Raw genomic sequence first — 12,564 nt, 5'->3', positions numbered from 1 at the left:
CTGCGGTTACCGAGAAATCCGGCGACCGCCGCGCCCAGCGTGCCGTCACCCCGGAAGCGGAACCTCCTCGTGGGCGTGACCTGTGACTCGACCTCCCATTGGCTGGCGGCGCCCGTTCGTCCCGCCCCATCCACGCGCTGATTGGCCGCGCGCGCCAACCGTCGGTATTTGAATCGGCGGCGGGCAGAGGGGCTCCCGGACTCCTCGTCTCCCGCTTCCTTGGTTCCGTGCGGCGGCCGACAGGTAAGGCGGTGGTGGGGTCCGGGCTCGGGGCTCCGGTCCCGCCTCTGGCCTGGCCTCGGGTCTCTGCCTGCCGTGCTGGCGGCCACCCTGGACGTGGGCCTACGCCCCCTCCGGCTCGTCCCGCGGCTCCGCCCTGCCCGCCGTCTGGGCCCCTCCTCAGGGTCCTCTCTCGACTGCCTTCGTCCCGCCCGCCCGGGCGCAAACGGAAGCGGAGCCGATAGGCTCCCGCCCCTGCCTCTAGAGACGCCTGGTGGCTCCTATGTCGCCCTCCAGGAGGCCCCTCCGGCCCGCTGCGCCGGCCTCTCCTCTCCCTATCCCGGTGACCTCGTCCAGCCGCAAACCGCCCGTGGCTGTGACCTGCAGAGACACGTCTCCGCCTCTGAATACCCGCGGGCTTGCAGCTCTGCGCCAAAGGCAGGCCTCCTAGTTCCGGCCCCTCCTCTGGGCGCAGCCCCACCTGAGAGCCTTCACCGACTCCTGCAGCACCTGACTCCTGACGCACCTGCTTTGGAAACCTGGGCTCCACGCTCCCCGCCCCGCTGATTCCGGAGAACCCGCTCGCCCCCGGCCACCAGCCCTCCTCCCCGCCTGGCCCGGGTCCCTCTGCTCAGGAGCCCCCTCCGTGGCCCCATCATTATAGAAACCAAAGCCCTAAAGGCTGCTGTCATTGCTCTCCCACCTTCCCCAGGCGACGGGGGTCTTCCGACTTGATGTCTCCCTTCTGTGTCCTCCAGCCATCCAGCCCCCTTCCCCGTTTTACCCCGTTGCTCAGGCCAAACCTAACAGTGACGCTTGGCTTGGGCGTATCTTGCCCGCTTCCACGCGGCAGGTGCGGGCTGCTCTCGAGCCAGGGCAGCCCACTCCACCCTGGCGCGGCGCCAGAGCTCTGGCCGCCCCCTTCCCTGTGAGCCCTCCCTGTTCACACGCAGCGCCCTTCCAGGTGGCTCGTCACCCTGACCTCCCACGCTGAGCTCACCTCTTTTCAGGACACCCTTTCTCTCCCTGCCCCAGCCACCTGGTCTCTGCCAGCAAGGACCTGTAGTGCCCCGGGCAGGTCAATGCCCAGTGCTCTGGTGTCTCCGAAGCTGGGAACGCCGCGGTGTTGGCCATTATGAGGGCTTCGGAAGGAGGAATGGGATTGTTCTAGAACCTCCTGGGCCCCACTGGAGGCCGCTGGTGCAGAAGCTCCTCGACTCCCCCCAAGTGGCTCTGCACCTGCTGCTTGTTCCTTCCTCTAGCTCCTCCTCTGAGCCTCGGCCCTCCTGACGCCCTAGTCCAGTCCTTGTTTCCCAGCCCCGTGGGTGGACAGCAAGCTGCTGTGCCCTTCTGCTTCACTTTTTTTTAATTCTCTTTTTTCTTTCTCCTTCTCTCTTTTTTTATATTTTTGAAATAGCATTTTATTGCATTACTTTTTCATTTATTTACCTTGGCTGTGTCGGGTCTTAGCTGCAGCATGCAAACTCTTAGTTGCAGCTTGCATGCGGGCTCTACTTCCCTGACCAGGTATCGAACCCAGGCCCCCTGCATTGGGAGCGCAGAGCCTTACCCACTGGACCACCAGGGAGGTCCCCCCTCCTGCTTTGTTGTCCACTAACTTGGCAGCTGCTCCACCTCTGACGCTGAGGCCTGTGGGGAGGCCCAGGCTTCCTCTGCCCCTTGCAGTTTTGCCACAGATCAGCTCCTATCTGTCTCCCAACTTTTACCCACAAAGTTCGAGTTATTTCGAGCACTTGGGTCTTCCTTCTTGCCCTGTGGGCTGAAAGCCCCTCTAGCTCTTGCTCCTGGGAGGTGGCAGCTCCCCCAGAGCAGGATGGGGACGGCCTGGCAGAGGACACACTGCCTGAGGTGTGACCCACCTGTGCAGGAAGGTGGACGTCCTCCTTGCAGCACTGTGGGGTCAGCTGTCACTTTCACATATGTGCGTCCAGACAACGCGGTGTCACTGCCCTACTCCTGACACAAAACTATCTGCTTTTCAGAATGAGTCTGCACGTCTTCAGTGACGAAAATGTCGCTGGTGACAAAAGTACAGAAAACTGCGACTTCCTGTTTTCACCACTGGAACTTACCGGAAGATCATCTGTTCTCCGTCTGTCACAGAAAGAAAACGTACCACCTAAGAGCACAGCCAAAGCTATGAAGGTAAGCACGTCTTGCCTCTGCGTACTATCTACCGTGCGTCACACATGAGGTCACCTGCTTTCCTGGTGACTTACTGAGCTGGCAGGGCAGGGCATGGTGCTGCCAGCGTGGTGCTTGAAGACTTGAATTATTGAACAGGTGCCCTTCTCCCTCCCCAACAGGTTACTTTTCAGACACCTCTGCGGGATCCGCAGACACACAGGATTTTAAGTCCCAGCACGGGCAGCAAGCTTGAAGCTTGCTTTGCTCTGGGCGACACCGTTGGATTAGAAAACTGTCATCAAGTCTGGACCCAGAAAGAGAAGTAAGTATTGGCACTGTTTGATGTACTGCAATTTGTAACCTCTCCGATGGACTTGGCAGGAGAAGGCTGTTTCACCCGCCACATCCGGTTGGGCTCCTCCTGGTCTCCGCTCTGGGTCTGTGTAGTGTGCGGCCCAGAGCACCGCCGAAGTCGTTTGTTGCTCTGCCACCTTCCCCAGGCGACGGGGGTCTTCGTGAAGTGAATAACAAAACAGGAAGTTTAAACTTCACATTCTGCTCCTCTGTTGTGCTCTTGCCAACAAATGGGCCTTGGTTTTGTTTCTCTAACTTCATGAAATGTCCTGGCCGAATCTCCAAGGAGGGACGCTCTGTGGTGTTGCTTCTTTTTTAGCATTCCACTGGGGTCTCCTGCTTGCAGGTCCGTCTCCTGTCCTCAGCGGCAAGCCCTGGAGAAAGCTTACAGATAGCTCTTACCGCTAAAGGCAGAGGAACCCGTGTGTTGTGTAATCTGACCAGAACACGTGTGGCCTGACGAGTCAGATTTGAAACACTTGACTTTAACCAGCAGAAGCTTCTTTGCAGCCTCGCCTGGCATTAGGTGGTTGGCTTGCGTGAGGTGGTCAACAGTGTGAATGCCAAGGCTTTTCCTGCCTCCGTCTGGAGACGAGGACCCTGGCGGTGGCCCTTCACCCCCAGATGAGGCTGAATTAACCCGGCTGGCGCCCCCAGGGACCCTCTACATCCAGGGTGGGAAGGGGCCTCACTGGCACGTTTCGTTCTGACTTTTGCTGACGTAAACTGTTCAAATCTTGCTTTTTCTTTTAAATGGATTTCAAATGTGCAGAGAAAGGTACAAAAGCAAAAGGTCACTAACATACCCTTCACCTCGCTCCAGTGAAATGTCCTTGTGCCGAGTATCTCCCCATGGCTAGAAAGTCCTCAAACCGGAGTCTCCCCCTCTCCCCAGGTTTCCTTGCTACTTTTCAACTTCAGTTTTTTAGTTTTCATTTTGAGATTCAGCTGAGTGAGATTAGAGTGACTCAAATACTGTTCTTTTGTAACAATCCCCAGGAGGGAAGGGAAACCCAGCCGTTCAGATGCTGCCTCCTGGCCCCTGGGTCTGAGCTGCTCCAGCCACAGAGCAGGGCCATGGAGGGGCCAGGAGGGCCCGGGAGCTGGGCCCTGCTCCTTGTGAAGTCAGCGTCCTTGACCTGGCCTTTCTCTCTCCAGCGGGAAGCCTGACCCTGGTGTGCCCTGACTGTCCCTGGCCGCGTAGCTGGTGGTCCCCAACCAAAAGGGGAAAATAGGCCGGCGTGGAGGACCTCAGCCTTGGGTGTTGTCAGTCAGGTTCCTCCTCTCTCTCAGTCACCTGTGTCTCTAGGTGGCCCGCCAGCACTGAGTTGTGGGAACGTACTTGTGAAGGTTAATCTTGAGGAGAGGGTTGGCCAAATGCTCTTTTTTTTTCCCTGTGTTTAGCTAATGTTTTCACGTGGACTAAACTCTAACTAAAAACCTAACTGGTTCTTTAGTGCTAACTCCGTCTTTCTAAAAAGCCAACAGTTCACCAAGGAAACAGACACTAGAACGACCAATGGAATTCTCCAGAAACCAGCAGTGGCCGATGCCAACCCCGCTTCAGAGGACATGAGACCGGCCTCTGACGACAGGCATTGCAGCGGGCCCTCCTCGGCTCCCCAGGCCTGCCTGGATCCTGCAAGCTCTTCCCAGATGCCCGAAAGTGTTGAAACCCCAGAGGCATCTCCGGGACAAACGTCAGGCAGCCCTGAGCCCACCCAGGAAGAACACGTCCATCCTCATTCCTTAGAGAAAAGTGCTACCTCTACCTCCACAATTCTAGAAGACCCTCCCGGGATGGCATCCCAGGACAGAACAGAGGACCCGCTGAGAGCCACAGGAGAAAACTCGAGCGGGCTCCCTGTGCTCTCTGCCGGGGCCGCTTCAGCTCCTGGTACCCACCCCGGCGGAGCCCGCGGAGCAGAGCCCCTCGTGGACCTGCCTAGCGAGGCCCCAGCTGGCCCCGTGGAGGCTGGAGGTGCCACGTTCCCCAGTCCTCAGAAGGAGGAGGCCGAAGGGCAAACGGCCGACTCTTTGAGGAGTGAGCCCGTAAGGCTGGAATTTGACTTTTCTGACGGCACCATCAAAGGGCCGCCCCCACTGAGGAAACGAGGGAAGACCCCGGCTCTCAGACCTCCCTCGAGGAGACCAGAGGCGAGGCAGGAAAAGGAGGAAAAGGCCCTCGTGGAGGCGGGCGAGGGTCCCGATCCCCCTCCCTGCGGGTCCAACAGCCTGGACCGGGACAAGCTGAACGACCCAGACTGTAACCCCACCGGAGGTGACGGAGAGGCCCGGCCCCCAGAGCACCCCAAGAGCGGGCCGGCCACAGAGGCCTCGTCTCCAAGCCGGTGAGCACGGGGTGGCAGTGGTGGGCACGAGACCAGAGATGCCACCTGCAGCCCTGAGCAGGGGCCCCAGGGCAGCTGCCACAGCTCTTGCGGAATAGCGGGGAGGGGGTGCCCACGCTGTCTGAGATGCGTTCCCTGTGATGCATCCGGAAGGTCTAGCAAGATACCTAGCCGAGAGCCCCAGGATTCCCGCAGCGCAGCTCGGGGGAGCCGTCTCCCGGCGTGAGCCCCGCCTCCCCGGGGACGCCGCTCAGGGGCCGAGGGTGCGCCCAGCCGTCCAGCATCGGCTGCTGTTGCAGTTTCCTGGTAAAAAGGATAAGCGGATCCTTGTGGTTTGCTTTCTCTTGAGTTGAGATGACCTCAGAGTGCCTTGTCTGCTTCTGAGGAGCGATGCTCTTGCAGGTGAGGTTGGGGGATGGCTTTGCGTGGCCACCCGGCTGGGTCTCAAGCCTGGCTCCTGGGCGGGGGGGTGCTGGTGGCAGCTCGGTGCAGGACGGGGGGAGGTGTGGGGCGCGGGCCCTGCTGACCCCGTCTCTTTAGGCAGGTGCCCTTGGCCTCGGCGGATGACACACCGGCGTTGCAGACCTCGGCAGGGACCGCAGAAGCGGCGGGCGAGGTACGGGTGTGGGCGGGCGTCCTCATGCTGTTGCCACGTCTGCGGGTCGTCATGGGGCAGAGGCAGGCCGGTGGTGCCCGGGGCTGTGGGGTGGGACACGCTGCTTCCCTTGCTCCCCCCACGCCCACTCATCTTGATGAGCCCCTGCGGTGACCCCAACCTCCCTTCCAGGAAGGGACCACAGACGCTTCGGGGGCATCGGCTCCAACCAGCAGCCCGGGCAGCGAGCCACCAACCGTGCCCACTGACCCCATACCCGCAACCCCCCGGGGGCTGGAGCCCGGCCTGGACCTGAGTGGGGAGCACTTCTGGGACCCCGCCGAGGGTACGTCATTCACCCGTCCTCGAGGCCGGGGTGCTAGAACCGTGTTCCATGGCGCCCGCAGGCGGTCATCGTGCGGGCAGCCCCGTCCCCTGACTTGAGTGATTCCCATGGAAACTTCTGGTTTATCAACTATGGGCGTTTTCAGGAGAACAGGAATAAGATCTGTGATATTAAAAATATATATATTTTAGGGCAACTTAGAAAAACAGGCAGCAGGCCTGACTGACCCAGGCGGTACAGATACAGACACAGGAGGCAGCGGGAACTCGCTGAATCAAAGTGCTGTTTAAGACGAGACCCCGTAGAGATAAAAGGAGAAGCCCTGCCCATCCACGCACCCTGGATGAGGGGGTGGAAGAGTCGCAGGTCTGAGCTGCCTTCAGTGAGGACTTCCAACTGAGGTGCTTTACAGGACAGGAGGCAGCACGCCAGGATCTCAGTTTTGGTTACTTAAAACCCCCAGGCCTAGAGAAGGCAGGAGACGAGTGTAGGGTTTCTGTGTGGCAGGGCCATTGTGGGGTCCTCCCTGTGTGGGCGGGACCAGGAACCGTGGATCAGCTCCACTGGGGCAGCCTGCTCCCCGGCCAGGGACCCTAGACACGTGACTCGGGGTTTGTGTCCTGTGATGTTTCCAAGTCCCTCGTGTCACATTGTGTGAGAACTTCCTTTTATGGCTGAGTAATATCCCCCGTGTGGATAGACCGCATCTTGTTTCTTTCTTTACCAGTTGATTTCCACTCTTTGGCTCGTAGGAACGAGGCTGCTGGGAACACTTACGTACACGTTTTGTGTGAGCGTACGTTTCCCATCTCTTTGGGGCAGACGTACCCTGAAGGGGACGTGGTAACACTGTGTAACTGTTTGTTCCCCGCGGGGTCCGCACCCTCTACTCTGCCCCCGCATGGTTTGAGGGTCCGGGTCTGCACCCCACTGTCCCGGTGGGTGTGCAGTGCAGTGTCGGCGTTTCCCTGCTGACTGACATTGACCTTTCGTGTCTCCTCTGGAGGAGCATCTGCTCTGCTCCTTTGCCTGTTTCTTAATCGAGTTGTAAAGATTTCCCGTATAACCTAGGTAAGAATTCTTCTTTGGATACATGACTCACTAAAATTCTCTTTCTTTCTTCATTTGGCTCATCGGGTCTTAGTTGCGGCACTCGGGATCTTCATGAGGGCACCCGGGCTCTGTAGTTGTGGCGCGCGGGCTTAGTTGCTCGGCGGCATGTGGGATCCTAGTTCCCCAACCAGGGATCAAACCCACGTCCCCTGCAGGCAGATTCTTAACCACTGGACCACCAGGGAAGTCCCTCTCTCCACTTTCTCGATGGTGTCCTTGGAAGCACAAACGTTCACTTTCCAGCCCAATCTGTTCTGCTGCTGCTTGTGCTTTTGGGGTCAATTCTAAAAAATCACTGCCGAATCCAGTGTCATGGAGATTTGCCCTCGTGTTTCCTTCCAAGAATTTTATGGTTTTAGCTCATATATTTAGGTCTTTGATCCGTTTTGAGTTAGTTTTTGTCTATGGTGTGAGTGACCCTTAGGTTTTTTAAGCAAAGGTCATATTATCAGAAATTAAAGGACTCTTTTAGAGTGGTTTTACACAGTGGTTCTCAACCGGGGCGATTTGGACCCCAGTGGACGCTTCTGGTTGTCACGCCCCCAGGAGTGCTGTCAACACCCTGCGGGACACGGCACGGCCCCACGGAGCCGTACAGCCCCAAGCGTCCTGAGCCTGCGGACAGCAGCCCCGCTCTGTAGCAAAGGGCTGTCGGTCAGGGTGGGCGGGGAGGGTGCCGCTCCGAGCGCACAGCCGAGTGCTGGCGGTGGGATGCGGCTGGCAGCTGGCGCCTCCTTTTCAGTTCTAGGCACAGGGGCCGAGGTGGATTACCTGGAGCAGTTCGGGGCGTCCTCGGTAAGTTCCCGGCGCCTTCGCGGCGGCCTTTCCTCAAGTGCCAGTCTCAAAAGGGGCTCTTTCTAGAACAGCCCCGGGCCGCGATTCCTCAACCGCGGCGGTATCCACCTCTGACCGGACGTGGCGGACGGCCCGGCTGCTTCCGCCGCTCTGCCCCGCAGGCCACTCGGGTCAGGGCGGCTCCCGGGCGCGACGTGGGGCGGGGCGTGGAGGCTGTCGTGTCGGGGGCCCCGGTGACCCTGCTTCCTTCCCTGCAGTTTAAGGAGTCGGCCCTGAGGAAGCAGTCCTTGTACCTTAAGTTTGACCCACTGCTGCAGGACAGCCCCCGGGGGCCGGCGCCTGTGGCCCCGGAGCCCAGCAGGTGCGCTGGGGCGGGCGGGAATCCGATCCATGCAGGCCGTGTGACGATGGGAGTGCCCTGCCGCAGGGAGGGGGGCAGAGACAGTGGCCGGGCCCCAGCTGCCCTGGCCGAGCTCGTAAACAAGTTTGTAAGCGGGTCTGTGCTCTTCTGTGCCCGTGCAGCCCCTCCGACAGCAGAGGTGGGCAGCCTGATAGGCCGCATGGCCCATGTGTCCCGAATATTGACCCCGTGGCCCTGGGGGAGAGTCTGGGCCGACCCCTACGCACGCAGACAGCATGCGTGTTCTCTTCTGGTCTCAGTGCACGGGGCACAGACGCGCATTCCTCGGGAAGCCCCCTGGAGGCGCAGCTGCTGGACCTGGACTTTGCAGGAGCCCCGGACGTTCCCGTAAGTGGTTCCTCCCCTCTGTGGTGTAAAGAGACACTTGTTCTAATGGCCCGACTTTCATGTGCTGTGGATCTGAAGGCTTAAGGGGTCTGTTGGGCTGAGGGGGGCTGCACTGTGCCATCTGGGGAGCCGACGGGGCAGAGAGGAGTACCAGGGGAGCTTGCGGCCCAGCTGGTCTCTGTCGCCTGCAGACGCTCGGCCCAGCTCCTTGTGACCTCGGACCCAGGGCTCCGCTGCTGCCCGTGGGGCCCATTGTGGACGTGCTGCAGTACAGCCAGAAGGACCTGGACACTGCGGTGAGGGCAAGGGGGGGTGAGGGGAGGTGCCCAGCGAGCGGCCCCCACCTGCTGGCTGCAGCCCTGGGCGTGGCACCTGCAGGCTGCTCTGAAGAGCCTCGGGGAGCGGGGTGGCAGCTCTGCGCGCTGGCCTTTTGCTCACACCGTGCAGGCAGGGTCGCAGGCGGCCACTCACCGACCCCCAAGCCAGGCGCCCAGGCAGCTGAGTGTCCTGCGTTTCCACCCAGTGTCTCTTGCAGAACCTGTTCACAAGCGAGGGTCTGGGTGTCCGCTCTGAGCTGCCCAGGGGGTAGCGGCCCCCAAGTCCCCTTGCTGCCTTGGTGATGCCCTGGGTGGCGTCCGCTGGTCCCCTCTCAGGGAGGCCTGTGCGCCGGGCCACGCTGGGCCCAGGAGCTCCTGGCCCCTGCCAGCCGTCTTCAGGTGGTGTCCTCTCTGCCGCGGGGCTCTCCCCCGCACGCTGCTCTACCGCTCTGCCTGTGTCGGGAGGTGTCCCACCCGTGCACCCACCACACGCCGACCCCCCAGCACTGCAATGTCTGCTGAGTGGGGCGGGAGACCCCAGCACGGGAGGACACTGGCGCCAACTCAGGTGTGTGGTCTGCACAGGTTGGGGCGACACAGAAGGAGAACGAGGCGCTTAGGGTCAGGTGCACGGCGCTGCAGGAAAAGATCCTGGAGATGGGGTGAGTCTGCGTGCTGGCTGCCCAGGACCCCACGACGCACTCTCGGGGCTCACGGCATCTGCTCTCCTCCACAGGAAAATCATGGACGCGTTTGAGGGGACCGTGTACCAGGCGATGGGTGAGTCCCTGGGCTGGGGCAGCTGGCAGTCAGGGAGGCCGGGGGGTGCTGGGCCCCGGGTGCTCATCAGCCCTCAGGTTGGCCGGGCCCCGAGTTGGCATCCGGGGCTGTGGCGGCGAACAGATTGGGTCCCTCCATTGGGCGCTGCACCCGCGGTCTGACCCCTGCCCTCGGGGCCGTGCGTCCAGCTGCAGTCTCCGTGGGTGCTGGGCACCGGGTGTGTCCGGGCTGGGGCTGGAGGCCCTGAGTGTGGGGTAGGTGTGGCCTGGGCTCTTCAGTCAGGCCCTGGGTTCGTTGTCCGCTCCCTCGGCTTCCGGGTGGAGCTGGTGTTGAGGAAACAGCTGTTTTCAGGGCACTTGGGGCCCCCAGGTCCTGCCCTGGAAGGTCCCGAGAGCGGGGCTGGTCAGCGCCCCAGGGGGCCCTCCTAGCGCTGGTCGTCTGTGGCGCCACCTGCTGGCCGCCCGCTGATCCCGGGCGCTGGCCTTCCTTTAAGAGGAGGCTCAGAAACAGAAGGAGCTTGCCAAAGCCGAGATCCAGAAGGTTCTGAGGGACAGAGACCAGCTGACTGCAGACCTGCACTCCACGGAGAAGTCGTTCTCCGACCTCTTCAAGCGGTTTGAGAAACAGAAGGAAGTGATCGAAGGCTACCGCACGGTGGGTGCCCGGCCGGCAAGAGGCCCCGGGGACGGCGGGGTCGGCATTGTTGCCAGTGGGGCAGCGTGACAAGCAGGGACGGGGAGAGGCTGGGGGCCTTGCAGGAAGAGGGGGTGAGCTGAGCCTTGGTGTTGAGTCTGGGAAGAAAGGAGAGGCCCCCCCGGGGGTGTGGGCCCAGGCTCCAGCCCTCCTCCTACCTGCACTCTCAGCTCTCGGCTTTGTCGCCTACTGCCGGACATGCGTGCCCACGAGGCTGTCCCTGTGTGGCCTGTGCAGAGACTGCTGTGTCCCTCCTGGGGCAGCAGGAGACCCGGCCCCCAAAGCACAGGGCTGGGGGGCAGGAGGGCAGGGGCTGTTCCGTGGACCTGGGGCCCGGCCTGCTTTCCCCCGAGGTGCCTGGACATAGGGCTCTTGTGTGCCGGACAGGATCCCCTTGGGGGCGGGGGGTCAGGCCCCGCATCCGGAGGCCTCCTGAGCCGAGGGATGAGAGGAGGCCTGGGGCTGTGTGAGTGCTGGCGTCTCCGGAAGGAAACGGGAAGAGCTCTTCCCCTGTAGCCTGGCCCACTGCTGCTCCACGAATGACCCAGAGAGCCTGGGCCCTGAGCTCAGGGCTCAGCGTCTGCTCTTCCTCCCAGAATGAAGAGTCGCTGAAGAAGTGTGTTGAGGATTACATAGGCAGGATCGAGAAGGAGGGCCAGAGGTACCAGGCGCTGAAGGCCCACGCGGAGGAGAAGCTCCAGCTGTGAGTGTCAGGCGGGAGGGTGCAGGAGGCTCCCTCGGGAGGGGTCTGGTCCCCCGTGGGCTCAGCCCAGCCCCTCTGCTGCTCCAGGGCGAACGAGGAGATCACCCAGGTCCGGAGCAAGGCCCAAGCGGAGGCCCTGGCGCTGCAGGCAGTCCTGAGGAAGGAGCAGATGCGCGTCCACTCGCTGGAGAAGGTCGTTGAGCAGAAGGTGGGCACAGGGGACCCACGGGTCCAGGCGGAGTGGGGGAAGAGCAGCCCTCCTGGTTCTAGAAGCTCTGGGCCTGCTCCCAGCTCCGAGCGCTGGGAGAGATCTAGGGATTTGATTCTCCTCCTTCAGACTAAAGAAAACGATGAACTGACCAGAATCTGTGACGACCTCATTTCCAAGATGGAGAGAATCTGATGTGGCAGCCCCGACCTGTGCCGTCCCCCCGTCTGTCTGTGTGTCTGTCTGTGTGTCTGCCTGTCTGGGTTTTTCTTCTCTGTTAACCTCAACTCGTTTTTAAACTAGGTTGCTTCAGGAAGAATAAATAAAGTTTCCCTTAAGTCTAAGTAATAGAGCTCTCCTGGTCTTCGTTAAAGGGACAGTCTCTGGCTGAACCGAACACAGCTGCTGTCCCCTCTGTGCCTTTGGCCCTTCCCTGCCCCTCACCTCACAGCTGCCCGAGGGGTAGGCGGGTGGCTGGGCGGGCAGGCAGCCCCTCCCAGGGGTCAGCCGAGTGGGCTCCGGCCCCACCCCATCTGCCTGGTCGGCTCTGTGGTCAGGGGTGGGGGCTGTGTCTCTGCCTCGGCCACAGATCAGAATCCAGACACACTCAAGTCTTCGAGGAAGAAAGCCAGCCAAGGCAGCCGCGCGGCAGTTGGCTTTGTGTCACCTGGCGAGGCCGCAGCCCCTGGTAGTCGAACACTCACCGAGATGTTCAGGGTGTTTGTAGCCATGCCAGGTTCACGCCTGCCGTGGTAGCACCGACCTGTCCTCGGCGGTGTGGAGGCCTCCTCCAGCCCACAAGGGAGGAGGGGTCCGTCTCGGGACCAGCAGCTCCCGCCTGGGTTTCCAGCCTGCCCCCCAGTAGGACCCCACAGTCTCCTGAGACAGACCCGAGAAGACGGAGGGGGTGAAATGTTCGAGGGCAGATGGCTGTCTGCCATCTGTCTGGCTGTCTCTCTGGAGAACCCTCCATGGACAGACATTCGAAGCTCCTAACAGAAGCTCTGCCTCCAAAGGCTCAGAGGTAAGAACGTCTCAAAGTGGGGGGTCTGTGCACCCCCAGCCCCAGTGGGCTGCATCTCAGCCCCTCAGGGCCTGCTCCAGAGGAGGGGCCCGCAGTACATGCTCACTGGACCCTTGGACACTGGCTGCAGCACTGTCCTTATCATGGTCCCTTGCTCACTGAGGGCAGGG

General features: G+C 61.2%; 1 protein-coding gene across 1 annotated transcript; it reads left to right on the top strand.

Annotated features, from left to right (window-relative positions):
• Positions 1-203: 203 nt before the first annotated feature.
• On the top strand, positions 204-11,652 carry TACC3 (transforming acidic coiled-coil containing protein 3). The gene is made up of 16 exons (XM_082654050.1): positions 204-243; positions 2,223-2,385; positions 2,547-2,689; positions 4,203-5,072; positions 5,613-5,688; positions 5,860-6,013; positions 7,869-7,921; positions 8,179-8,282; positions 8,582-8,669; positions 8,861-8,965; positions 9,572-9,648; positions 9,723-9,766; positions 10,260-10,420; positions 11,056-11,162; positions 11,250-11,370; positions 11,500-11,652. The coding sequence occupies exons 2-16, from the start codon at positions 2,224-2,226 to the stop codon at positions 11,563-11,565; spliced, it is 2,331 nt and encodes a 776-aa protein (XP_082510176.1). The 5' UTR covers positions 204-243; position 2,223; the 3' UTR covers positions 11,566-11,652.
• The last annotated feature ends 912 nt before the right edge of the window (positions 11,653-12,564 follow it).

Source organism: Grampus griseus (genome assembly GCF_964374135.1).
Source record: "Grampus griseus genome assembly, chromosome: 4".
Lineage (NCBI taxonomy): Eukaryota > Metazoa > Chordata > Mammalia > Artiodactyla > Delphinidae > Grampus > Grampus griseus.
The sequence above is the reverse complement of the archived record's forward strand: the minus strand, read 5'-3'. Positions and strand labels throughout refer to the sequence as shown.

Bases quoted from the DNA above. Each gene is read 5' to 3' on its own strand.
- TACC3 (XM_082654050.1), top strand. From the start codon at position 2,224: ATGAGTCTGCACGTCTTCAGTGACGAAAATGTCGCTGGTGACAAAAGT. The intron at 5,073-5,612 runs GTGAGCACGGGG...CCGTCTCTTTAG, and splicing joins GAGGCCTCGTCTCCAAGCCG to GCAGGTGCCCTTGGCCTCGG. The intron at 9,767-10,259 runs GTGAGTCCCTGG...CCTTCCTTTAAG, and splicing joins GACCGTGTACCAGGCGATGG to AGGAGGCTCAGAAACAGAAG.